This window comes from Solea solea, chromosome 4 (assembly GCF_958295425.1).
Source record: "Solea solea chromosome 4, fSolSol10.1, whole genome shotgun sequence".
NCBI classification, from domain to species: Eukaryota; Metazoa; Chordata; class Actinopteri; order Pleuronectiformes; family Soleidae; genus Solea; species Solea solea.
Window position 1 is genome coordinate 19,779,132 of NC_081137.1, and position 27,169 is coordinate 19,806,300.

A 27,169-nucleotide genomic window follows, 5' to 3' on the forward strand; every position below is an offset into this window, starting at 1 on the left:
TGATTCCGGGGGAGGCTGCTCGTCTTATCGTAGCTATGGGTTCATAACGTTACTGATAAATGGGATGGACACGTGAATTGGAGTTGAAGATAAAGTAACATGTTGAGTGCAAGAATCTGGCGTTATAAAACTACTTTCAACACGTTGTTGTTGTTGTTCCTAATAATATGATCATGAGTCTGCAGGACCATGATTCCTGCCTGTAACAACACATAAACGAATAACTACGGTCAATTAAATAAACCATTAAATTGAGAATTATACTTTTCAGCTTACTGTATTCACTATCTGTTGGTATTCATGAAATCCGCCAGCGCACGTCAGTAGCGTACTCCCGTTATTTCGCTGTTCATGGACGCGCAGAGCAAGTCGAGAACGCGGACGGCTCGTTCACATAGTAACACTGCTGCGCATGCTCAATGGGACGCTCAACCCGGAAAAAAAGTGATAGCTGTCAATCAAACACAAGAAGTTCTTTGTGGGTGTGACCACACTGAAAGTGACCAATCATAAGACGGCCAGAGTTCTGAGCTTTTATTCTGAAAAGATATGAACTTATTCTAATGGATTCTGTTGCTAGAATTGACAGTTAACCTAAACTAAATGTTTGGTTTGAAAAATTAAAATAACACTTGTTGTCATGGACAGTCGAGTCGACATACATAGACACATAAACACACATGTACATGTAAATATTAGAGCTTAAATGTGATTGGGACAATGCTCTCAAGGATGGAGATTAAACCTAGTATCACAGACAATCCTTTTTACATGAATCTAAAGCCGCTTTACCACTACTTAGTAAACCTTGGCTCGACTCTACACGGTTTGGTTGGTTTTCTATTACAACATACGTGGGCAGAGTCCTCAATTTTGCCGTGACTTTGTTTTACATGCAACACACACACAAAGTGCCTTGTAAAGCAGTTGTTTTCAGTGTACTGAATCATTGGAATCAGTTAATTAAAAAGATTAGTTCAGTATTTCCTGCATGACCGGAGCACAGATTCCGTCTGACACAGTCACTGCACTGAGATACAGTGGCATCGCAGGCTTTCAGCAATGCTGTCACTAAATACACCAGACTCCTCTGTTAAATCTTGAGATTTTAGACATTTTGTGCTAAATGTTGGAGATCAACGCACGTTTTCACGATTTTTAAGTCTCTTTAATTGATTGTTCGGCATCATTTGGTTTGATTCTTGTGTCAGACGCCATGCTCATGCCTCCTCCTGTGATGACCAAACAGTGGCCAGCAGTCTGACGGCATCACACATAGTATAGTATAGTATTGGCTTAGCTGGCTTGGAACCTCGCCTGAGCAAAATAACGGTGCCGTGTCGAGGCGAGTTGCACTGGGACCATGCAGTGGGAAAGTGCCATAATAGCCTATTATTGTACATTACATACATTTACACACATATACTAAACATAAAAAATAAAACTATTCCCAAAGACAAAGGCTTTAATCACAGCAATACAGTTTAGTAAAAAAACCAGACATCATTGATTTGGAATAAGTCTCCCTGTGTGACCAATGGGACAGTATGTCTGATCAGTACCTGATCTTAACCTAATATTTGGTATAGACGGTGAGAACAAATTCTGCATCCATGTAGGCATTCCGGGTGTGGGGGATGATCGCATACTCTCCAGACTCCACACTGAGCAGCTCAACCAGTTCTCTCTCATAGATGAAATAATCTGATTCCCTCACACAGCTGTTCATGTAAAAGAAGGGGAGTTCCAGTCTTCCCTCTGGTGTCTGGAGGTAGAATAATGGAGAATAAACCTCATTTGAAGAATGCGTTGTTGTTGAGTTTGTCATTGCAATATTCAAGCTATTTAAAAAATATAATTCATACATATGTAAGTCATTTGTGCATGTTCTTGTGTGTGTGCTTACCCCAGGTGGGATCTGTTGAATGTAAAATGGGAAGAAATATGTTATGATACAGATTCAGAGCCATTTAAAAATGCTTGTCACATGAATAATTGCACTTTGACATTCAGAATGCAGACCTTCACGATGGTGAATGCAATCGGGTAGAACCGACTTCTGCTGCGGTTCACTTGAGGTTTCTGCATCAGTGAAACCATCAAGTTTTTGTCTCCTGGCTGCTTCTCGTCATTGGTCGCCACCTGGATGCGATACTGAGGATTTGTCTCGAACATCACTACAAGAGAAAATGAACGATGCATAGGACACCTTTAGAGACAGGTTATTGCTTGTGTTTGTGACATGACCATGTGCTTTTAGAATGACCCACCTCCACTCTTGTCGCCGCCTGCAGACTCCCCTGACACCCAGCTGCCTTGATAGATCATACATTTCCACTGGCAGGTAAGATCACCATCGGTGAAGTTGGGGTTCTCACAAGACATCCACACCATGGCGAAATTGTCACAGAAGTCCTCCAACTTCATCCTGACACATTGAAACAAGCAACAGTGAAACTCAAAACCTACGTTATACTGCAGTCTACAGACAACTTATGCTCACTCTTTCACATTAGATCCGATTGACTGGTGTCACTCACAGAAACACAACAATAAATACATTCCAAACTGAAGCTAAAAAAATAGCTTGTACAAATGTTTTATTGATTCAGGTAATTTACCAGAATTCTCCATTATCGTGCTTCAGACGCTTTTGTTGATCGTCGGGACTCACGCTGTTCCACATGTCTGACCTGAGCAGAAGACAGAGGGCAATTTGACACTGAAACTGAAAATATATATCACTCATCTTCAGCTCTTGTACACAGCAACTATAAAAACAGTATATATCTATCTATTAATTCGCTTATCTCTCGAACCGATGGTGCTTTCAAACTTGAACTCCAACTCCAACCATGTAGTTCAATTTTCCATGTTTATTGTATGCCATTATGTCAGTATCAGTATTTGCTTTCAACCACACACAAATAAAAATGCCACTGAACTTTAGCCATGAGCACTCAAACACACCCAACCAACAATTACTAAAAACACACACAAAAACAGATTTTGCACAGGCACTGCACTAGTATATATACACAAATATGCATTGTGGGACATGGTTATATGATTAAATCACATACGTGTCGTTCCACTCTCCGTTCCACTCCTGTTCACCCCAGGGGTTCAAGAGTCGAACCAGTCTCACTTTGGAGCCAAGACACTCAACCTTATCAGGAAATGAGAAATTTACTAATAGGGAAGAGAATTGTGCAAAAGTAGAAAAGTAACACTTTTCACTGTCCCTTAAGATTCCTACAGTAGTCAGATAGGTTTGATTGCATTGTTCGTTCTTTTGTATTTTATTAAAGGCCCTTTGAGATGTTTGTGGGTCAGATAGGACACACGTTTGTTTCAAAGAGAAACAAACAGTACAGTATCTCACCCCTCCCTCCCTGTTATGAACAGTTGCGTTGTACCTCAGTGACAGCTGTGACAGAGTAAGAGTGTGCAGCCACCAGTCCATTGGAGCTTACAGTGTTCTCGTTACTACCCTGAAAACAACAACAACAGTAAATCATGTGTGAAAAGACAGATTCTTCCTTTCTATTTCTCCTATTGTTCTTCTTCTCTCACCCTCTTTGGAGCGGTCCCACAGCAAATCATCGACAAGCATTTGGTGGCTCTGGTCAGTGTGAGCCAAAGCTCCTCATCATGGCCTTCAGAGTGGACCTGTTTGAGTTGATAACTCATGCTCACTCCTCCAGTGAAGTCCTTGCAGGCGTCTGCCGGTATCCCAAAGTTCATATCAGCAAATGAACCACACAACCTGAGAAACAAAAGGGATTTTGAATGGGGTGTGTGTGGCGCGTCATGATCTCATGAACAGTATTAGTGACCCAAATCATCATCAGTCAAGAGCAACTGGTCTGGCAGACGTGACTATAGAAGCCGAATGTGTTTGATTGTGGTATGAGGGTTTGGTGTAATTCACTCAATGTGTGTGTGGGGTCGCTGTGCTCTCAGAAGGGGGAACTCAGGTGTATATAGGTGGCATTATCACTGTCATTGTCAGGTTTGTGAACCGGAAGGGCAAACGGTTTTCGACCGCTGTACCGCGGAGGCGCTTCTCGTGAATGGGTTTGGATTGTTTGTTGGAATTTCATTATGCAAAGAAAACGCACAGCAATAAAACCAATATATTGCAACGAAACGAACAGCGTGGACATTCAATCAGAGTTCAAAAGAGCGATCGCCAAGGCAAAGCGCGTCAACCAGGTCATCCGGAGTCAGAAACCTCAGTAGCGGAAGTTTGAGGCTGAGCTGCTATAATATTAGTCGAAAACCCGCACCAGTTGGAACTTTGTTGGACACTTAAGGCACGTTTGGTACGGAACGAAGAGAACGCCGGAGGTCCAGATCCCGTGAACGCCGTCATCGCACCCGCTCACGAGAGCGCAAGACGGGGGGAGCTGCTGGAAGCGGTTTGGACTTTGAGGGAATTTGGAGAGCGTCTGGACGTGGATATCGAGACGCCGGAGAGCGGTGCTGGAGCTGAACCTGACTGTGGAGCATAGGATCATCGGACCATTACCATCGGATCATCGGACCATCAGACCATGGAACTACCGCATGGCGCCCAACGCACGGAGGTATGTGTAGCGCTACACCGGTAAATGGCCATTGAAATTGTGTGCACACATCGCCGGGCATAAACCCAATGCATTGGTCGCCGAAGCGAGGGGGACAATAAACTTTGCGTCGCATCCGTTGATTGCTGCTGGCTGTTTATGAACTGACTATTCATCATCATAAGAAGAAGCAGCGCTATGTCGGACACAATTAAAGCTGCTGGGACTAATGTGCAAAATGTTATTACATCTAGTAGTGTGGGTGGCGGTGTTGAAACACAAACTAAAAAACGCGTGGTTAAACTCACTGCAAAGGCCCTTGCTAATGAATTAGACAGGTTGCAGTCTGGCAGAAAAGCTAAGTTAAATAAAACAGCCATCATAAGAAAATCAATACAAGATTTGATGCTAAAGCATGATAAAACAAAGGTACAGGCTTCAGAGCGGAGAGGTTCTTCTCAAGCACACAGCAATGGCATGAATTCCTATTTGGAAAAGGAGAAAAGGAAAAGACTTGAAAACTCTGTCACCACGTTGAACCCTATGGCAAAGACGTACCGTCCTGTTGCATGGAAATCAACACAAAATGAACTGTCAAAATGGTCACTACCACCCAAGGAAATCTTATTAAAGGATGTGCAACCCAAGGAAACTGAGCAATGGGTCCAAGCTGCTTCAATGCACCAGTGCAGCCAAAAAGAGCAGCAACAGGTCAACATAGCTGAAACATTGCTGCATTTTCAACACCAGTCATCAACTGCTCAACCTATGCAACAACACCACATTGGCCAAAGTCCACCTGACATACTTACCATAATGCAAAGGCAAAATGAAATAACAGCAGCTCTGGTACAGCAACAGCGTATGATGACACTACCACCACGAGATATTCCCACATTTGAGGGGGACCCTCTCCATTACAGGACGTTCATCAAAGCCTTTGAGCAAGGAGTAGAGGAAAAGGCAGGAAAAGCGGATTGTTTGTACTATCTGGAACAGTTCACAAGAGGACAGCCACGTGAACTGGTGCGAAGCTGCCAGCATATGGCTCCAGAGCGTGGTTATGCAGTGGCAAAGGAACTTCTCCAGAAACATTTTGGAAATCAGTACAAGATTGCAAGTGCTTATATGGAAAAGGCTCTGGCCTGGCAGACAGTTAAATCTGAGGACGTAAGAACTCTGCAAGCCTATTCATTATTTCTGCGTGGATGCTGCAATGTAATGGAAGAGCTTCAGTACATGCAGGAACTGAATATGCCAGTAAATATAAGAGCCATTGTTTCAAAGCTGCCATTCAGAATGAGGGAGCAATGGAGGACCATAGCCCATGACATAATGGAGACAACCAATCAACCCGCTTGCTTCATGGATATGGTCATGTTCATTGAGCGTCGTGTCAGGATTCTTTCTGACCCTTTGTTTGGTGAGATACAGGAGTCATCTGGTGTTGCTGGGATAAAGTCTGTCACTGGGTTTAAAGCACAACCTCGATACAATATGAAAGGAAATGTCATGGCCACCACTATAACATCTATGGAAGCGCCGGAAAAGGTTGAGGAGCCCACAGCAGGCCCAGAAAAGACTGAATGCCTTTGCTGTGCTCGTAGCCACTCTTTGGAGGACTGCAAACAGTTCAAGGGTTGGAAGCACAAGGAAAAGATTCAGATTCTGAGGCAAAGGGGGGTTTGTTTTGCATGTTTATGTGTGGGACACATGAGTCGTGACTGTGAAGATCGCTTGACATGTAAAAAATGTAGTCAAACCCACCCCACTGTGCTTCATATTAAAAGGCAACCAGCCCTGGAAAAGTCTGAAACATCTCACCAGCCAACTTCACCTAAAACATGTGGATATACAGGGGCCGGTAAGGACCGGTGTGTGTTATCCATCCTGCCTGTGAAGGTCAAAAGTGCAAAGGGAAATCACATAATAAAAACGTATGCCTTTTTGGATCCAGGAAGTTCAGCCACATTCTGCTCAGAACAACTAATGCGGAAGCTAAACATCACAGGGAGAAAAAACAACTTCCTGTTGAGCACGATGGGGCAGAAAACAGTGGTTCCAGCATATTCATTAATTGGCTTGGAGGTATCTACTCTGGACAGCAATGACTTTCATATTCTCCCAGAGGTTCTCACACAAACACAAATGCCAGTCAATGTTAACAACATGGTGACATCTGAAGAACTGGCAAAGTGGCCATATTTGTCCAAGGTAAACATCCCAAACATAAAAGCAAACGTCGACCTGTTAATTGGAACCAACGCTCCCAGGATTTTAGAACCCTTGGAGGTCATTAACAGTAGCGGGAATGGCCCATATGCTATAAAGACAGTGCTTGGATGGGTTGTTAACGGACCACTGAATGGAAACAGTGGTGCTTCGGAGGTGGAGCTACCCTTGGCGATGGTGAACAGGATTTCTGTGTGCAAGCTCGAAGAAACGCTGGACGACAGCAGGTACAGGCTACTTGAGTCTCGACTGGAGGAAACTGTCCAACAGTCAATGATAAAGGAGGAGAAAATCTCCACTCTGGATAAGAAGCTTCAGGAGAGCAAAGCACTCAATGTTGCACTGCGTGCCGAGCTAACCACTGCTCATAAGACAGTAAATGCCTCTCTGCAGACAGAGAGCAGCCTGTTGAAGGACCAGATCAAGCAGTTGGAGAACCAGAACACTTCTCTTAACAACCATATGGTGGCACTGCAGCGACACACCACCACCCTACAGGAACAGAATTCTCTCAGAGGATGCTATGGCCTGGAACCTCTCATGGCTGCTTGGCAGGGTTCTGGAGGTTTTTCCAGATAAACAAGGGCTGGTGCGTTCCGTGAGGTTACAGACAAGGGCCAACATTATTGAAAGGCAAGTGACGAAACTTTGTTTGGTACATGGAATATAGATTTGTCTGTACTGCACTGTAATGTAACTGTATCAACACATTATTTGCTCCTGTCTTGTTGTGTTTGAATTGTTATGTCAGGCTGCCATTAACAATTAGGGGCCGGTGTATAGAAGCCGAATGTGTTTGATTGTGGTATGAGGGTTTGGTGTAATTCACTCAATGTGTGTGTGGGGTCGCTGTGCTCTCAGAAGGGGGAACTCAGGTGTATATAGGTGGCATTATCACTGTCATTGTCAGGTTTGTGAACCGGAAGGGCAAACGGTTTTCGACCGCTGTACCGCGGAGGCGCTTCTCGTGAATGGGTTTGGATTGTTTGTTGGAATTTCATTATGCAAAGAAAACGCACAGCAATAAAACCAATATATTGCAACGAAACGAACAGCGTGGACATTCAATCAGAGTTCAAAAGAGCGATCGCCAAGGCAAAGCGCGTCAACCAGGTCATCCGGAGTCAGAAACCTCAGTAGCGGAAGTTTGAGGCTGAGCTGCTATAATAGTGACTGATTCAAAGACTTTTGGAGGCCTGCATCAATGAGTAGTCATGATGTCAGCCATAATCTGGACCCCAACATTTTAAGACTTGTGATTTAATGAATGACTATGATCTATTTTCCTCTAAACGGGAACATGAGTTACAAAGTTCACATCAGGTTTTACTAAAGAAGACCTTAAAACAAGCAACTGAGACTATTAACTTCTCTGGAAAATGTTTATCAGCATAATCCAGTGAGGGAGACTCAGTTTGCCGTGGACTTCGATTCAAATGATGCTCTTGGTCGGCCTCATCTAGCAAACACTCTCCCAGACTGTGACCGTTTGATGTAGAGATGTCTCATGTGAATGTACAGTATTTCCTATTTTTTTACCCTTATGTTGCGCAAGTCACATGATTCATATCTTTTTTTGTGCTACTTCTCGTGCGATGAATATTTAACTTGTTGTGGACTTCACTTCGGATACTTGGGACACTTTAGTTGTTGTGAAAACTATTTATCCCAGTATTAGGCGATGGCACATCCCACGTCACAGTCTATGATTAAAGTGAATACATTAATCTCATACTTTGCATATGCTTTTTCCAGCAGAGGAACCCAGAACTCATTTCGTCCTTTGCTGAACACAGAGAGCAACTGGTTCTCCATCGTTGGCAGGAAGTCATCGATGACGACATCCACCCACTTGCCAAACCTCCAGAACTGACACAGACAGGATGTACAGTGAGTTAGTTAACCAAAGCATGTATGCATAGTTTTAACTCTTGACAAAGACAACATATTTACCCTGAAGTGAAAGATCCCTGCATAGTCCACAAAGGACTGGTCCATAGGCACAACTTGCACCATCAGGTCTCTACTAAAGGTCAGAGAGGAGAGCGCAGCCAGAAACCAGCAATTACCTGGCAAATGGCAAAGCAACAACAAAAGAAAAGCACTCAAGCACTGGCACATACTTCACATAGTTCACATTTTCAAACACACAAATGATGAAAAGCAGAATTTCTTGCTTACTTATGCCTCCTTGACCGAAGTCAAAGCGTGAGGTCCCGTCTGTACAGAAAGTGGGCTCATCACTGTTGTTCTGTCTTTTCATTATTTCCTGGACAAAAACAACAACAAAACATCAGTATAGCAACATTCAGTTGCTATTTTTTACTATTATTATTATTATTTTTATTATTATTAGTAGTAGTAGTATTAATAATAATAATAATAATAGTTAATTAGATAAAGAATCTCATAAAATTACGACTTTATTCTCATAAAATTACTACTTTTTTCTCATAATATTCCAACTTTATTCTCATCATATTCCGACTTTTCTTGTAATATTCTGACTTTATTGTTGTAATATGATTTTTTCTTGTAATATTCCAACTTTATTCTTGTAATATTATGACCTTATTCTTGCAAGATTCTGACTTTTTAATATTATGACTCTTTCTGGTAATATTATGACTTTTTTCTAGTAATATTACGACTTTTTTAATATTATATTTAATATATTAATTAATATTATTATTTTCTCTTCAGTTTGGCCCTGATACATCAGAGCTGAGAATCTGCCTTTCTTTCACATCTGGAGTCAAACACAATGCCATGCCTACATTAGAGGGAATGCTGACTGCAGAATGTAAACATGTACATTAATAATCTTACAATATTGTAGAAATGAGAGGAAAATTACATACAGCTGGACGAAGCCACACCACACTGTCCTCCTCCCAGTTGTCAAGGTAAGGTATATCTCCCAGAGTGCAGCTGTTTGGTGGGAAGGAGCTGTCCACAAACAGCCTCCCCTTTTCCATGTAGTAACTCTTCAGCTGTGTGTAGTCCTGGTTGTTGTATTTGGCAGGGTTGGAAGCGCTGCCCTCACTGCCCTCTTGGCAGCACAGGTTGATGAAGGCGGTGTTTTCATTAAACACAGGCATGGTGGCGAGAAGCTTCGGGCAGAGTCTGAGGTAGAGACACAAGATCAGAGAAGAGGAGAGTGGAGATAAACACCAGTGACTGCTGCAACGTCTAATATAGACTCACAGGCTACTTTACATAAGCCTGGAGCAAGACCCTCCTCCCAAGAATGTATAGAAAACACACAGCAAGGCCGCCCCTGACATCTATAATGTCATTCTGCTCGAGGGCAAAAAGGAGGTGGGATGATGTCTGTCTTTATCTACAAGGTTAAAAAAAAAAAAGTATCTTCAGTGGTTTGTTCCCTCTTAAATATGTCACTATTTTCTCCTGTGCGGAAACTGGGAAGAAATCCTATCAAGTGTGAATGTGAGTTTTGAATTTGACAACTATTCAGAGAATGTTTGCTCTCTACAACAGGGGAAAAAAGAAGAGAGAAAAAACTGGATACTTGTGCATGTAATTCGATCTGCATGGGTATGACTGCTTCATAATGTAAAGTAATATCCATGCATTGTTGTCACGAACCCCCTTGTCCTGAAAATAGTTTCTACAGATGAACATGAATATATAAAAGACAGATATTTCATGACATATATATGTAGACTCTTTACGGTTTAGCTTTGAGCGCAAACTTACGAGGCATTTCACACCAGACAAGCCGGTGTGTCCAACACAGCTGTTGCAACATGTCAACTTCAGGTAGGTCATACCTCCAACATGCAAATAATCTGTGGGACATGTTACGGGCAGGATGTGTATACATAGAAGGTACAAAAACACACATACAGGGACTGGGAATTAAAGGTACAGGTAAGAATTTATGTCAAAGGAAAAGATTGTTTGACATCAAACTTATGTAAGGTCAACATATTTTAAATATTTCTATGTTATTGTCCAAAAATGTTGCTTTCACAAAATATAAAGCTCAATCTTTATATTAATATCATTCTTATATTGATATATTAATATATCAAAATATTAAAGAAAAACCTGCACTCATGATCATATTAGGAACAATGTTAATAGTTTAAGCATGTCTCCTCTCAATGAATCCACACAGCAGCTCGTTAATACATTGATAAGTTTGAAAATAAATGCATTCATTCATTCACATTTTTCTAATAGCTTTGACGGTAGCATCGTTCCTGAGACGCCATCTTCGATTTCGGCCAAAAGGAAGTAATTTTAAACAGTGGACTTTCAAAGACATGAACCATCTATATCAGAATCTGCTTCCCAACCTTCAATTTGGAAAGGAATGCAGTTAGATTCTAAACAGGGATTCAAATGATCCCATTCAGCAGCAACCAGTCATCATAATCTTCATTCTTTAGTCTGTATCAGAAAAGAAAAGAATTACACTTGTAAATACTGGAAAATAAATCCAGCCTGAGATTGTAGTGATAAGAACGTTGTCCGCTGCAATGTGTTTTTTACACAGACTAACAGGCACCGTCTCCATCCAGGTAAACATGTTTTAGTTACAGGGGCTGTCCATGTTTGCTTTGGTCTGAAGACAAGGAAGCAGTCAGGAATTACACTTTACATGACCAACTTGCTCGACAAGTATAACACTGTTTATGGCTTAACAGTAATTATTACCTTTAAAAAGGTTGTTATGTCAGTTTTTCCTTTGACCTCAACAGCAGTTCAGTGTTACAAAGCTATAATCACCTTCGCAGGACACACAACAGTTGAAACGATTTGCATGAAATTTGAGAAGTGGGAGAAGGTAAGGTGTCCACTAACAATAGTTTACATGTGGCAGGAAAAACAAAAACCAAGCAGTTACTTTAAGAAAAGTCCATTGAAACAAAGGTTATAATGGTCCTTCACATGGCAGCCATTTTGACACGTTTTAGCGATCAGCACGAAACTATGGAATTGAAATGGCACTTAATTAGGTCTAGTTTGTGGGCTTTTAATGTGACCTAAACAAAATGGCAGAGGTGCAATGGGCACATTTCATGCTTAAAATTGGGGTTAGCCGTGGGGGAAATTAGCAAAAATAAACATTGAGATATTACAACGGAGGCTGCTGAAAATGACCCAACATGTTCATTTTATTAGGTTTTCGCAACTTCATTAGTTTAGATGGATGGCTCATAGAGTTACAAAGCATTGCAATGAGATGACAGACTTCACCCCATTTACACAAGCCTCTGTCAGCATGTGTGTGACTATGTTGTAACAGTAGGGTTTGACTCCAGATCAGAAGGTTGCATGTTCAAATCACGTAAGGGTCTTAATTCTTGCCATTGTGGATGAGGAAGTAAAAAGGTCTCGTGCTTTTTGAATAAGCACACGTCCATCCTCGATTCATAACCCATCACGCTTGTCGACATCTGGACATCAGGAGACAGATTACATAATTTTAAGCCACAATGCAAAACATGGTTAAACAGTGTGTGATGCAACTTTTCAATGTTCAGAAAACCAATTATCACCACTGAACAATCTGACGTTAATTCCAGCTATTTCAGTTTAGGTTTCATCACAACAGAATCTGCCAACCCTTTATGCAATGTGGTGTTAAGATTAAAAAAAGTACCTTAAAAATCACTGGACAGCCGCCTCTAGGCGACAGGGCCAGACTGGCAGAATCTGTAAATCAGCAAAGTGTGACAATTAACAATCGTGTGCATGTACGTATATACATACATATACACTAATTTAAACAACCTTTAGAGTCTCAGAAAATTGGATGAGAAACATCGTCAGTTGTCGCATCAGACGGCACTTCCTATTCCAGGTTTTCATCACTGACTGGGATAATTATTGGCAAGTTAGCTTTGCAGCTAACCAAGTACAAATATTTTGCTTTAAAGATGGGCTAACATGTATTAATTTAAGCACTTAATTGAACAATAAACTGTAGATATATCCATGAAGGACTTACAAGGATCTCTCAATAGCTCCATCCATCTTCTACCACTCCACATGAGGGTGCCACTGTGCCATTCACAGCTGACAAAGGACAAAAGGTAGAGCACACTCTTGACAGATCATCCAGAAGCTGCAGCCACATCAAAATGAGGCACCTTTCCAGCTTCAAAGTGCAGCCCGACCCTGAGTAAGCAAAACAAATCAAAACATTAAAAAAACAGTATAATTAGCATTTCCAGTTGTGATGAGATGCTCCTTTCATTGCATGTTCAGAAAAGCAATTATCACCACTGAACAATCTGACGGTAATTCCAGCTATTTCAGTTTAGGTTTCATCACAACAGAAACTGCCAACCCTTTATGCAATGTGGCTTAAAGATAAAAAGGTACCTGTTGAAACTTGTCACTGGACAGCTGACTCTTGGCGACAGGGCCAGACTGGCAGAATCTGTAATCAGCAAAGTGTGACAATTAACAATCGTGTGCATGTACATTTATACATATATACATACATATACACTCATTTAAACAACCTTTACAGTCTCCGAAAATTGGATGAGAAACATCGTCAGTTGTCGCATCAGATGGCACTTAGGGATATCATCAATAAAGTATCTATCTATCTAAGACATGGACACATGTGGAACTGAATTTGACTCTAGGTAAACTGATCATTTAAGAAACAGTTAATCCAATTCCCACAACAGTTTATATCCCATAATGTACGTGAGTGTCATTAATGACTTCATTATTTTGTTATATCGTTTTGTCTCATCAGCGAGATAACTCAGCTTCAGAGCCACATGTCCAAGGAAGCAAGACTCAAACTGGAAAGCCTTAGAGAGTGAGGACTTTGTCAGGCGCCTATAATCCATGACAACTTTTTGAAAAATGTAAATAGTTAATTGTCTGCTATGCACACAAATAAAAACGATATATCATTCATTACATGGATTTGAAAGTTATGCAACTTCCTGTGCAGAATCAAGGGCTTCAGTGCTTTTGATTTACTTTCATCAAAATACCTACTGATGGCGCACTCAGCAGATCTCGTCTACTTAACATTTGTCTGTCACCACCAGCTGGACCACAGCAGCACAGAATTTTAGGAGGGTTTTTTTCAGGTTAAAAACATGATCAAGTTGACTTTTATTAGTTCCAATCGTTGTTCTGTCCATTTGAATAACATGTCAAACTACAGACTAATAAGACATTCATTAAATCTAGGCCTATATTAAACACACCTTTTTGTTACATACAGGTTGCCATGATATTGGAAGTTCGCAAAAACTACGTACGTTACATTGTACAGAAGTGTGTTCACAGTGGAATTTGTGATACTATATTGTATCAACGTGATAACTATATAAACGTGATACTATATTGTATCACGTGATAACTATATAAACGTGATACTATATTGTATCAACGTGATAACTATATAAACGTGATACTATATTGTATCAACGTGATAATTAAATACACGTGATACTATATTGTACCAAAGTGATAATTATAAAAACGTAATACTATATTGTATAAACGTGATAATTATATCATATAAATGTGATAGTATGTTGTATAAACTTGATAATTATATCACATAAATGTGATAGTATGTTGTCTAAACGTGATAATTAGTTCACATAAACGTAATACTATATTGTGTGAACGTGATAATTAAATGTTGAAAGAACTGCGTGCCTGTTTCCAATCGGCATTTTTATATTTTAGCAGTTTGGCTATAACATGTCATAGTTTACAAAGTGACATTAATTATTCACAAATTGCACAGAAAGAACATTTCTGTGTTCATATAAGTCAACACGAGTGTTTATTCTTCTCTATTCCTGTCGCACACCGGGATAAAAGTCTCTTGTCAACAAGTGTCTGTGAAATACGCATGTGTCAATAAAGTTTCAATAAAAGTAACGTCATCACGTTAGTAAACGTTATCACGTTTCAGACGCAGTCTCTTCTGTGACCCAATCTGAGTGTCGTGTAGTGTGAGGGAGTGTGTCGTTGAGTGAGGGTGTGTGTCGTTGAGTGGTCTGCGGGTCTGCAGCTAGACCCTTCTCGTAAAACCGGATGAATAAGTAAATTTGTCTTAACAGTACATGGTTTGTGCATATTGGTTGTTTTGGTAACCTTCACAGCTTCAGCAAATGGGAAAGTCAGCTCATTGTGTAATGAACCGAACTGCTTAATGAAAACAGCACATTTCTTAAACTACTTAACATTATAATCTCTTTAAACTGTGTCTGCAGTAGCTGTCCAGCTTATTAAACATATCTGTTATCGGTTAACATACAGTAAAAACAAGCACACTTCACATGTTAAGTACAGGACAAAGCAATGACTGCTGTCGATGCATCTGTTCTGCAGCGAGACGACAGAGCCGTCAAGCCCCGGCCTGCGCGCAGCCCATCACCGCATCCTCCTCACACGAACCCCCGACAACAATAACCGACCACCACCCACCTTCAGCAGGATGACCAGGATAATCCTCTTTGAAAATCCTAAAATGAGCCTTTTGAGTGAATTTGATCAAAGGGCCTTGCTTTACGGTGGCCGCAATGTTCTTGAAAATAAACACTAATAACGCGTTCAAGTTTCAAGTTTGGGAACAAATATTTTGGACACAATGAATAACTTATAATAACAATACAGGTTAGTTGTTTTACAGCTGGATATTTTCACAAGAGTGCTTCTAGGAATGGGCGGATGGAGCCTAGTGAAGCTTTTGGCTTCTTCCTGATTGTACCAAAAACAAATTGATGCTTCAAAGCGTCAAACCAACAACCCCACGAGTGACATCTATTGGTCAGCTGTCAATAGCCACAAACTTTCAAATAATTCACACATTTTGTTGATTCCAGTTCCAACACAAAAGCAATACATTCAGTCTTAAGCAGCTGTATCTTCATTCTAAGAATCGTTGGAAATTTCGAAATGTTAGTTTGATAATGCAATTTAGAAGAAACAGAACAGCACATTTAATTTAAGGTTTTTAAATGTGTTGTTCTGTTTCTAATTATAATTACTTGAAACATTAATCAGATTGTTATGACATGTTGGTGCTGTGAAGTGAGATGACAGGTATTTTGGAAGGTATCGCAGAAGGTTTGAGAAGTTCCTATGCAATTCAGTGGAAACCACTTTCATTCAACTTCATTTTCATTATGGGACTAATTCAAGATTTTATATACATATAAACACAAAGACGAGTACCTCAAATGTATTTATTCTGAATGCAGATTACAAATACAGAGTGAATGCTGACACTATTGTGTTATTGCATCAGATCAGGAAGAAAAGCTGGTGAGAATAATTATGCATAATGTATATGTAAACATATTAACTTTTAACTATTTTTATATATTTACATGACTTTTTATGACTTCATGCACATGACACATGACATGAATTTATAGTGTGTTTGAGAATGTGAACTCAACGAGCGAAAAGTGAACGTACCCTTTGCAGTTAACAGCGGTATACATTTAGTTATTACCGTTTTGACTTCTGTATAGTTGTCTAGACCGTACTCTCCGAGCTCTCTGCCGTTGCCTGAGGCCTTGTAGCCTCCGAAAGGAGCCTGAGCCCCAAACACGTCAAAACAGTTAATCCTGGAGAACACACACACACACACACACACACAAACAAAGAGAGAGATTAGTCACAATTTGGAAATATAAAACATTCCATTTATGGGAGAAAGAACATCTATAACAAAATGTTGTTATTAATCATTATTTTAATACTATTATAAATAAAATCTCCATTTATTTGATTGTAACTGCTGCTGTGATACTTTATCTTAAACTTTATTTGACAGTCAACAACAACAAAACAATAGCTAACCATGCAGTGAGAGGCACCAGAACAGCACAGGATAGAGGGATTTGAATTACCTGTAATTCTTCCCAAACTTAATTTTCAAATCTATACCTAAAGGTGTCTTCCTGTAAAATGCCTCGGATAGTATTCATTCATTCATTCATTCATTGATTTCAGCAGTACCACTCTCACCAGGCTGTGCCGGCACGGAGACCACTGGAGATGTAGTTGGCCTTATCAATGTCCTTAGTAAACACACCGGCTGCCAGACCATATTTAGAGTCGTTGGCTCTTGTCAACACCTCCTCCAGTGTTTTAAACTTGAGGATCTGCATCACTGGACCAAAGATCTGCAAGAGAACATGCGACAACACTTTTTTTTTTTTACCTTCCCTACTCGAGCACGTTCAGTCACACAGCCACAGTGTAGGGCTGCAACTGAGGATTATTTTCCTAATTGATTAATCAAGTACTTTTTTGGTCCAAGAAATTTCAGAAAATGTTGAAATATATTCGGTTTTAATTATTTTTTTAAACCTGAACATATTCACATTTAAGAAGGTGAAAAAAGTAATCGCTGCAGCCCTACTACCGTGCATCAATAGTTACAGCCTTGCCGATTTATTGCCTACATACAGAGATGTGGAAACTCAAGACTGTGTGAACAGTCCACAAACAGATGATTTGATCCAGCCCATGAGGCATTTCATGGGGGTTAAAACATAAATTAAAAAAAAAGCAGTCTCTTCGTATGTCTCTCACTTATAAAGAAACCGTGTTTACTGGCAAGCACTGATTTGATGTCTTTATATTTCAGGCCAATGTCAAAATAAAACTTTTTTCCCCCATGTCCCTTTAGGGCAGATTAAGTATGTGGATAGAGGAATATTTATTTTAGTTTTACATTGTGACACAGGGTGTGTTGTTCAACATGTTATATAAATACATTAAAATTAAAAATAGAAATCTAACCCAATAATATTCATCTTCAGTACTATCCTACCTCCTCTCTGGCAATGGTCATGTTGTCCTGGACATCTCCAAACACAGTAGGCTGGATGAAGTAGCCTCTGTCGGCAGCCACTCCACCTCCACACATGAGCTTGGCTCCCTCTCTCTTCCCACTGCTGATGTAGCCCAGAATCTTGTTGAATTGCTCCTGATCTACCTGTAGAGGTGGTGACACAGAAACACCATCAGCTGTGTGGGGAGCCGAGGCACCCAAGAGTTGTAGTGAAGGAAGTTTTTGTATTTAAAAGGGTCCAGTGAGTTAGAATAAGGGACATCGTATGGTGAGTTTGCAGACCGTGACAAAGAGAGGACTCATCTTACACACACTGGATCTTTAACAGATTAAACGATAATGTGAAAGGAATCATTTAATTGTGATGAAGTGTGAGTGTGTTACCTGGGGTCCCTGCTCGGTATTTAAGTCAAAGGGATTTCCCACCACTCGTCTCTTTGCACGCTCCACAAACTCATCGTAGATGTCTGCCTGAACATAGGTGTGAGAGACGGCACAGCAACACTGGCCTTGGTTGAAAAACAGAGCAACGTGCGACTGCTCCACTGCGTCTTCCACTGTGAGAGGAAAAGACAAACAAAAATGTTTTACCTTTCATAAGAAAATTCCTTGTTTTTTTAGGGATTAGAATTATCAAGCTAACAAAAATAGAACAGAATCTGTAGAAGTATTCTAAATATTTTTATACTTTCTCTCCATTATATTACATACAGTGGGTACGGAAAGTATTCAGACCCCTTTAAATTTTCACTCTTTGTTTCATTGCATCCTTTTGCTAAAATCAAAAAAGTTCATTTTATTTCTCATTAATGTACACTCAGCACCACATCTTGCCAGAAATGTAGAAATTTTTGCAAATTTATTAAAAAAAGAAAAACTGAAATATCACATGGTCATAAGTATTCAGACCCTTTGCTAAGTATTGAGTAGAAGCACCCTTTTGAGCTAGTACAGCCATGAGTCTTCTTGGGAATGATGCAACAAGTTTTTCACACCTGGATTTGGGGATCCTCTGCCATTCTTCCTTGCAGATCCACTCCAGTTCCGTCAGGTTGGATGGTGAACGTTGGTGGACAGCCATTTTCAGGTCTCTCCAGAGATGCTCAATTGGTTTAGGTCATGGCTCTGGCTGGGCCAGTCAAGAATGGTCACAGAGTTGTTCCGAAGCCACTCCTTCGTTATTTTTGCTGTGTGCTTAGGGTCATTGTCTTGTTGGAAGGTGAACCTTCGGCCCAGTCTGAGGTCCTGAGCACTCTGGAAGAGGTTTTCTTCCAGGATATCTCTGTACTTGGCCGCATTCATCTTTCCTTCAATTGCAACCAGTTGTCCTGTCCCTGCAGCTGAAAAACACCCCCATAGCATGACGCTACCACCACCATGTTTCACTGTTGGGATTGTATTGGGCAGGTGATGAGCAGTGCTGGGTTTTCTCCACACATACCGCTTAGAATTAACGCCAAAAAGTTCAATCTTGGTCTCATCAGACCAGAGAATCTTACTTCTCATAGTCTGGGAGTCCTTCATGGTTTTTTTGGCAAACTCTATGCAGGCTTTCATATGTCTTACACTGAGGAGAGGCTTCCGTCGGGCCACTCTGCCATAGAGCCCCGACTGGTGGAGGGCTGCAGTGATAGTTGACTTTGTGGAACTTTCTCCCATCTCCCTACTGCATCTCTGGAGCTCAGACACAGTGATCTTTGGGTTCTTCTTTACCTCTCTCACCAAGGCTCTTCTCCCAGGATTGCTCAGTTTGGCTGGACGGCCAGGTCTAGGAAGAGTTCTGGTCATCCCTAACTTCTTCCATTTAAGGATTATGGAGGCCACTGTGCTCTTAGGAACCTTGAGTGCTGCAGAAATTATTTTGTAACCTTGGCCAGATCTGTGCCTTGCCACAATTCTGTCTCTAAGCTCCTTGGGCAGTTCCTTCGACCTCATGATTCTCATTTGCACTGTGAGCTGTAAGGTCTTATATAGACAGGTGTGTGCCTTTCCTAATCAAGTCCAATCAGTTTAATTAAACACAGCTGGACTCCAATGAAGGAGCAGAACCATCTCAAGGAGGATCAGAAGAAATGGACAGCATGTGAGTTAAATATGAGTGTCACAGCAAAAGGTCTGAATACTTATGACCATGTGATATTTCAGTTTTTCTTTTTTAATAAATCTGCAAAAATGTCTACATTTCTGGTTTTTTTCTGTACATTAATGAGAAATAAAATGAACTTTTTTGATTTTAGCAAATGGCTGCAATGAAACAAAGAGTGAAAAATTTAAACGTGTCTGAATACTTTACCCACTGTATACTGTATATTCCCTCACAGTCTTTAGTGGCTTCATCCAGGTTTTATAATACCAGGTACTTCTACTAATTTCAGTGTGAAAGGAGGTGCCAGTGTAAAACAAACACAGCTGCATATGCAAACACATACGGTTGGCGTCAGCTTTTTCCTCCCAGTTTCAGAGTGACTTTCTTCAGGTTCGTGCTGCCTGACGCCTGTTGGATGAGATGACCCACCTGAAAGAAAAGACATAGCTCATATTATTTTACTGATGGAGACAGATGTTATGACATTATAACAGTTGTGTCTTCGTCATCTGCAGCTACTGCTCTTCTGACTAGAAAAGAAAGTGTGATCCCATAATACCAGTTTTGTCCTCTGTCTACCGGCTTCCTGTCTGGTTCAGGACTGATTTTAAGATTTCACTGCTTGTTTTTAATGTTTTAAATAGTTTGGTCCTAACCTATATGATTGGATGCATGTCCAGACTCCTGCCACAGTAACAAGATCATCCAACCACCTACCCATGTCTTTTCCTAGAACATGGTGCAAAACCTGAGGTGACTGAGCCTTTTCAGTGGCTGCCCCCAGTCAATGGAATTGTTTATCTTCTCATGTAAGTGCAGCCCAGACTCCGTAAACCTTTAAGTCCATGCTGAAAACACACCTCCTCCTTCTGCCAAGTTTTTGTTGTGCCTGTGCAGCACTTGGGTCAACTATGGTTGTTTTAAATGTAACCCTTTCACCACCGGCTCGTGTATTAAAACCCTAAATATTCTATGGTAAAAGACACATTTCAAAAAGTACATATCAGTCTAGGGTACCGTATTATTCTCACTCATTTACCAGTTGGAGACTGGGGAAACACACTTGACCTGTAAACTCACTTAAACAACAAACACAATATAATAAATCCCAACACAAATTTCTCAGTTTCAAGAACTGTATTAAAATGCAGGAAACACACATTCAAAACCTGTCTCAATGGAAAATAAAAAATAGAACCCCGGGGTCTAGGTTTTTCTTTTCTTAAACTGTCTTATTCTATTTTGAGTGCACTCGTTTTGACTTTCGTTGGCGCGCTTTAGTTGGAGCTCAGTACCAATACCTCCGTATACCTCCTCGGCAGGACCAGGCCGCAGCTGATGAATCCTCGCTCGTTCGTTGCGGTAGCAACCGTCTCTGCATGCAGCACCTCGTAGCGACAAAACTCCGTCTCCCTCGGCAGCAGCGAAACGTCCTCCGTTGACAACTCTCCTCCGAGGCGACTCTTCGAAGCCCTTCGTGTCACTGTCGGCGGTGTCTCCATTCAGCGTAACCATGGCGTTAGCCTAGCTCCTGCTAGCCACTCGACCGAACTTGTCTTCGTATTTTACAAAACAAACACAGCGGTGGAGAGTCCAACACTCACACACTCGGAACACGTAACTAAACACAGTTCACAGTCCGTCGTTTGAAGGAAACTCACCACTGGCAATACAAACTGTTCCGGAGACTCGACTCTACCATTCACCATTCTCTCGGTTTTCCTTCTTCTTCCTCTCTCGAGTCTCTCCCACCGGAAGTGTAAAAAAACCAAACAGATCATGAACTTCAGGACGTAATTTAGCACAAAAGAATTACTTTTAACTTTTTAAAAGCATTCATTTTAAACATAAGTTATTTATACATTTCAATACCTTATTTATCTCAAATAATTCTATCTGTAAATTTTAACTTCACCATGAACTGGCATTTTGGAAATGATGAAATAAATACCACTGATATTTATCAGAGTATTACCTAAATATGCTATATAATAAGGTTGACACACTTTGTCTGACTGGTTAACACTCTCCATTATGTCTATGAAGCCACAGTGAACATTTATCTTTGAAAGCACACACACACACATTATTGATATTTCTCAACAAAATAAAATGATACGACCAAAATAAAAACTGGTATTTTCTAACTATAATAATAAACAATCTGGTTGTCCATCACTGATCTCCACAAAGCCGCAATATTCCTGTGGCTGAAATTCAACCAGTTGCGGATGCTGCCCGCTGACCAAAGGGCAAATGTACAACATGTGACGTCCCGCCTGTTAACTGCACAGCAGCCGGTAACGGAGGACCCAGATGACGCGAGCCGGGAGACGGGCGCTGCGTCAACAGCAGCCGCTCGCGCTGCAAAGAAAACACCGCACTTTCGATCAATGGGAAAATGTTTTCAAACATACTTTGAAGACGGCCGCCATTTACTATCTCCAGCTGATCTTCTTCTTGCAACCGTGACATGTGACCGAGTCAAGCATCTTGACATGCGTCACGAGTGAGTCATAGACAGAAGTGGCGGACAGAATCCGGTAATTTTCCAAAATAAAACATCGTTCAGAATCAGATAATAAATACAACGGAAATAATGCAAGTTATGTATTCTTTCTGTGTGGCCCGGTACCAATTTACCCAGGGGTTGGGGACCACTGTGTTAGGTTAATTTAAATAAAGGAAAACAAATTTGAACTAACTTGTGAAGGCAGGAGTGGATCAACCACTCTCAAGTGCTATGATGTAAAATTGTATATTTTCTCTATGGACTTTGGTGTGGGATTGTCAAAGGAGTTTGCCAAATGCCAATTAAATCCATCAACTCCACATCTCTCTCTGTGTTTCTCAGTATAGCAGTGTTTAGATCTTGAGATTCTCACGCTGCACACAGGAAGTGATCTCTTTTATGACAAAGACAGATGGTAATTTGATTGAAAACACAAAGACGTGTCCACAAAAGGTTTCAGAGGTGAATTCTACAGCTCAAAAATCCCTGTCTCTCAGCGATTTAATGGAACGAACATGTCTTGTCCCTGCTGTAAACACACAAACATCACAGCTTAATGTGCAATGGTTATAGCCAGTTTGCTATGTAAATATTCAACTGTATTTACCAGTTTCAAAATAAATCTGCAAATCTTGTGTACTTCACCCAGAGTGTTTTAAAAAGGTTGCTGAACTGTACTTGTACTTGGACAAGTATAAACAGGAGAACACCAGTATATTTTGGACGAGATAAAGTTCTCAAGGTGACGCTCTGGAATGATGTGGATTTGAAGGGATCACTGAAAACTTTTGGCTAGAAACAGACATGGCCAAATGTGTGGTTGTTTTGGCACCAGCCTAACAGTATAAATATAGGGTTGCTTATCCGTAGAAAGTTCATTCAACTATTTCAACAGCTCAGTTGTTGTGTTGAGTGAAGCCCTGTTGTCTGTGTAACACAGAGCAGTCTCCGTCGACGACGTGTCAATACCTCCAACAACCACACTTCAACAAAACCTGAACTCACCCTTTCATACCAGGCCTGAATGTGACTTTTGTGATGCTTAGTGTTTAAAGTCACAGCTGTAAAGCTCTGATGCGTCACTGATGTAATGTTCTCTGCTCCACGGGGCAATCCAGATGTTCTGGCTTCACTTTTGGGAGTGCTCAGTCATTAGTTGATATTTTGTTTACTTGCTTGCAGGCTTCTGCAAACCCAATGTTAAATATCTTGATGCATTATCACTAAACTCTGTCTCTGCCTTTGCATGTGAGGGCTGTTCAGACCCATACAAAAGTTGTATTCATGCTGTATTGATACAAGCACCATGGACTGATATATGTCCCATCTTTGAAAGCTATGAATTAGTTGGATGAAGCTGATATGTTGTTATGAACACCTATCTGTCAGTCCTCTCGATCAGAATTGAATTTTTTATGTTTACATGGCATATTTTTATTCTGATTACTTGTGTCCATGTACACTTAGGTACTGTCTTCAAACAAGGTGATAGCAGCTACCACAAGTGTTAAGCGTTCCTGCTTTAGCTCCCAGACAATGGATAGGAAGCACAGTGGAGGTTCCGTTCTCCATGGCTGAATATGTAGCTACTTAGGGTTAAAGTGATGAACACACAGACACATTATTTACTCAAAAAAGAAAGAAAAAAGGAAGAAACTGTTCCTACCTCTGTGGATCCAGTGAAAGCCACCTTGTCAATGTCCATGTGTCTCGCAATAGCAGCACCTGAAAGGAGAACGACGTCAGCCAGAGGTGAGGAAATGGTGGTTATACGTCCCTCTGCAGTTAACTTATATAACTTATATATATATATACAGTATATACATATATTATATATGTATATATATAAGCCTTACACATATATATACATATATGTGTGTATATATATATGTTATACATACATATATTATATATATATATAAGCCTTACACATATATATATACATATATGTGAATATATATGTTATACATACATATGTTATACATACATATATTATATATATAAGCCTTACACAATAATATACATATATGTGTATATATATGTTATACATACATATGTTATACATACATATATTATACATATATAAGCCTTAAACATATATATACATATATATGTGTATATATACAGTATTTATGTTATACATACATATATTATATATATATATATATATATATATATATATATATATATATAGATAAGCCTTACCCATATATATTTACATTAGCATTTGTTTTCAAAGCCAAACCACCTCCATGCGAGTGAGGAGGATCCATGTGTTAACAGTGTATCATGTGATGGCGCAAGATTGACTTACGGCAAGATAGGCCGTAAGTTTCCGCTCGAGTCCCTCTCGATGGCGTCGGCCAGTCGGTTGAGCAGAAGGCCACGTTGAGAAGCGTCCATCCGTCGCCATGGTGACCCCAACTTGAAGGCATTTTGTGCTGCCTTCACTGCCTTGTTTACGTCTGCCTGGAAATATATACATGATTCATTGAGGCAATTTTAAAAGTAACATCTCTGCAAGGACGGTGCAGGTTTAAGCACTTAAGTACAATAAAGATTGATTTAAAGAGAAAAATGTGCACATCAAAAGTACTCACAGATTTCATTGTGCTTGTATTCAGGGTGTTTTCATTTTTTAAATCATCTGCTAATTTGCTAATGATGTTATGTTTCCATTAATTTCACAACCCCATGATAATATAACAGCCCCATGGGTGTGAACATCAAGAAAAGCCCTGACATTAACATTGAGTAACAACACAAACAACACAAAACAACGTGTTCTACTCGCACAATGACGGAGGAAAAGGTAAGAATGGATAAAGAGCACATTTTTATATTGAACACTTATATTGAACATTTTTATATTGAGTTCTGTCAACAGTGTCATTTGATTAGATTCATTTCAGTAAGCCTGCATATATTTTAGGATAGGCTTATCGGCAAATGCAATCCAGTTAATTACTACTTGATTCTGGATTAAACATTTTCCCATGTTAAAAATACAAAATACAATTTAATTTTATAATTCTCTTCTAGAGCAACACTACTTTAACTGATGAAGAAGGCGCTGAGCTGAGGAGATACATAGAGGAACTACACCGATGGTCAAGTGCAGAGTATGGTGGTAAGTCCATCTATATTATCAGATATTTGTTTTAATTTCAATGCTGAAAGGCCTTAATTTCCCCATGAGCCTTACATATTATGAAATATGATGTTATTTCTGTTTGTTTAGAACCATGGATAAGTGTGACCATCAGACTATTCAACTCATGCCTTTGAGTATCAGACACTCACAAAAGGAAAACTAACACTAGAGTCATTTCATCTATGTCTACTGTACTTCATGTGTATAGAATCTTGAGTCCATGTATATTTTTCACTCTTGTTGAGAATTTAGATTTTGAAAAAAACGTTTCAAGATTCCTGCATTTTTATAGATGCCCCTGATAATAATGATTGTTCTTTGAAGCTCTTCATTCAGAAGTAATGTAACACTGTGCCTCTCAGACAGCCAGGGTTTGAAAAGTGTATTGTTTTGTTTGCTTCTTGAAACCTCTGAATCACTTTTCCTATCTGTCTATTAGGATACAGTGCCTACAAATGCCACCTTGACTGTGTGCAAAGCAGCCATCATCACTGTGGCTTTTGCACAAAAGTCTTTGTGAAAAATGTTTTGTCCGTCAGTATAAAACCTGCTGCAAGACAGCAACCACAAATATCACTGCAACTTTGGCATCCACGGTGACTCCAGCGTCCACTCCAGCATCCATGGCGACTCAGCGTCCACAGCAGACCGTCAGAAAAAAAATGATGCAAAAAAACAAACATGTTTTTGCTTGCAGTTATGGGAGGAAGTTTGCTCACTTTACTAAGGAGGGCAGAGCAACACTCCAAGACGACCCACCGCCTGTCCTCAGGAGCAGCGTGAAAGAAGAAGGCGCTCAGGCTGCACTGTGGTCAGTTATACATGCTCCATGGATTGTTACAAAAACTGAGTAACAGAAATTAACTTATGTTGTTAGTAGATGTGTCTCATGAGGGTTATTTATTCTTATTATTTTATGTCATGTTCATGTGTCTTTAGTCTGTTGGCTATTTGATTTTTACCCCACACGACGCACATTTTTAGTCTACTTCCTTGTAGACTGTTTTATTTGATACAGGAATGATTGTTCATCTGTCCTAATAAACTTTTGAAATGGCATCGTTTGCTGTTTTTTTTATGACACAATACTTATTATGACCTGTTCGCATCTTGCAAATACTCCATATTACATAAACAAAAAAAAAAAACTCATAGTAACACTAAAACTAATCAAAATGGAACTAAAACTAAGCATTTACTCACTGTATACACATAAATGACACAAAAGGCACATTCAAGATGCTGCACAGAGACATGAAAAAAACACAATATAAAACAGGAAAATAGGCACAAACAAAACAGCATAAAATAAATTAGAAAAGGTTAAACAAAAAGCAAAAAGAAGAAAGATTAAAGTACACATTTAAATATAGGATTAGGTTAATTAGTCAGACTTAATCAGAAAATGCAGTTATTTCTTAGGTTTTCATCTGTCAGAGGTACGTTTGATATTAATTTTAAGATCATTTCAAATTTGTTTTTGCTTGACTGTTTAAATCATGCCTGTGATTCACTGTCACAGTTTTTCGATAAACTTTTTCCACATTAATTCAGTCATTTATTCCAAATTAATCAATTTAATTGTGAGTAAACAACATTTAACATGTACACACAGGACATAACTTGTGGGGTTTTTAAGGTTGATACCAGTGGTGTTTTGTTTTTGTTTTTTTAAATGAAAACAAAACATTATATTGCTTAATATTGATGTATTTATATTTTGTCTCCACAGTAAGACAATGGTCTTGAATTTATAACCTTATTTTACAAAGCAAAAATG

At 39.9% G+C, this 27,169-nt stretch overlaps 2 protein-coding genes and 4 non-coding genes across 8 annotated transcripts; all 6 read right to left on the reverse strand.

Annotated features, from left to right (window-relative positions):
• Positions 1 to 1,447: 1,447 nt before the first annotated feature.
• LOC131458534 (calpain-1 catalytic subunit-like) lies at positions 1,448 to 12,956 on the reverse strand. Of its 3 annotated transcripts, XM_058627698.1 has the most exons (14): positions 12,787 to 12,956; positions 12,439 to 12,491; positions 9,665 to 9,929; positions 8,985 to 9,072; positions 8,757 to 8,872; positions 8,539 to 8,672; positions 3,577 to 3,769; positions 3,420 to 3,494; positions 3,084 to 3,169; positions 2,622 to 2,693; positions 2,271 to 2,428; positions 2,023 to 2,177; positions 1,907 to 1,918; positions 1,448 to 1,765 (listed from the first exon to the last, which is right to left on the reverse strand). In XM_058627698.1, the coding sequence occupies exons 3-14, from the start codon at positions 9,902 to 9,904 to the stop codon at positions 1,574 to 1,576; spliced, it is 1,521 nt and encodes a 506-aa protein (XP_058483681.1). In that variant the 5' UTR covers positions 9,905 to 9,929; positions 12,439 to 12,491; positions 12,787 to 12,956; the 3' UTR covers positions 1,448 to 1,573. The 3 variants fall into 3 exon arrangements, with proteins under 3 accessions (XP_058483681.1, XP_058483679.1, XP_058483680.1); XM_058627696.1 differs by lacking the exon at positions 12,439 to 12,491; XM_058627697.1 differs by lacking the exons at positions 12,439 to 12,491; positions 12,787 to 12,956 and adding an exon at positions 10,524 to 11,188.
• On the reverse strand, positions 12,314 to 12,387 carry LOC131459043 (small nucleolar RNA SNORD65). The gene has a single exon (XR_009240191.1). It is a non-coding gene; the product is annotated as a small nucleolar RNA SNORD65 (small nucleolar RNA).
• On the reverse strand, positions 12,578 to 12,654 carry LOC131459047 (small nucleolar RNA SNORD49). The gene has a single exon (XR_009240195.1). It is a non-coding gene; the product is annotated as a small nucleolar RNA SNORD49 (small nucleolar RNA).
• An 84-nt stretch (positions 12,957 to 13,040) lies between the features above and the next one.
• Positions 13,041 to 13,114, reverse strand: LOC131459042 (small nucleolar RNA SNORD65). The gene has a single exon (XR_009240190.1). It is a non-coding gene; the product is annotated as a small nucleolar RNA SNORD65 (small nucleolar RNA).
• A 200-nt stretch (positions 13,115 to 13,314) lies between these two features.
• LOC131459031 (small nucleolar RNA SNORD49) lies at positions 13,315 to 13,384 on the reverse strand. The gene has a single exon (XR_009240180.1). It is a non-coding gene; the product is annotated as a small nucleolar RNA SNORD49 (small nucleolar RNA).
• Positions 13,385 to 16,152: 2,768 nt separating this feature from the next.
• Positions 16,153 to 22,173, reverse strand: LOC131458832 (aldehyde dehydrogenase, mitochondrial-like). The gene is made up of 6 exons (XM_058628122.1): positions 21,025 to 22,173; positions 20,067 to 20,152; positions 18,022 to 18,194; positions 17,617 to 17,781; positions 16,806 to 16,963; positions 16,153 to 16,402 (listed from the first exon to the last, which is right to left on the reverse strand). Exons 4-6 carry the CDS (start codon positions 17,710 to 17,712, stop codon positions 16,168 to 16,170), a joined length of 489 nt encoding a protein of 162 aa, XP_058484105.1. The 5' UTR covers positions 17,713 to 17,781; positions 18,022 to 18,194; positions 20,067 to 20,152; positions 21,025 to 22,173; the 3' UTR covers positions 16,153 to 16,167.
• Between the last annotated feature and the right edge of the window lie 4,996 nt (positions 22,174 to 27,169).

Excerpts from the sequence above, each read along its gene's own strand:
- LOC131458534 (XM_058627696.1), bottom strand. The coding sequence starts at position 12,812 with ATGGATGGAGCTATTGAGAGATCCTT. Across the intron at positions 8,673-8,756 it reads CAGGGATCTTTCACTTCAGG|TTCTGGAGGTTTGGCAAGTG; the intron begins GTAAATATGTTG and ends TGTCTGTGTCAG. Across the intron at positions 2,694-3,083 it reads AACGGAGAGTGGAACGACAC|GTCAGACATGTGGAACAGCG; the intron begins GTATGTGATTTA and ends TCTTCTGCTCAG.
- LOC131458832 (XM_058628122.1), bottom strand. The coding sequence starts at position 17,712 with ATGTGTGGAGGTGGAGTGGCTGCCGACAGAGGCTACTTCATCCAGCCT. Across the intron at positions 16,964-17,616 it reads TGACCATTGCCAGAGAGGAG|ATCTTTGGTCCAGTGATGCA; the intron begins GTAGGATAGTAC and ends GTTCTCTTGCAG. Across the intron at positions 16,403-16,805 it reads CTCCGTGCCGGCACAGCCTG|GATTAACTGTTTTGACGTGT; the intron begins GTGAGAGTGGTA and ends TGTGTTCTCCAG.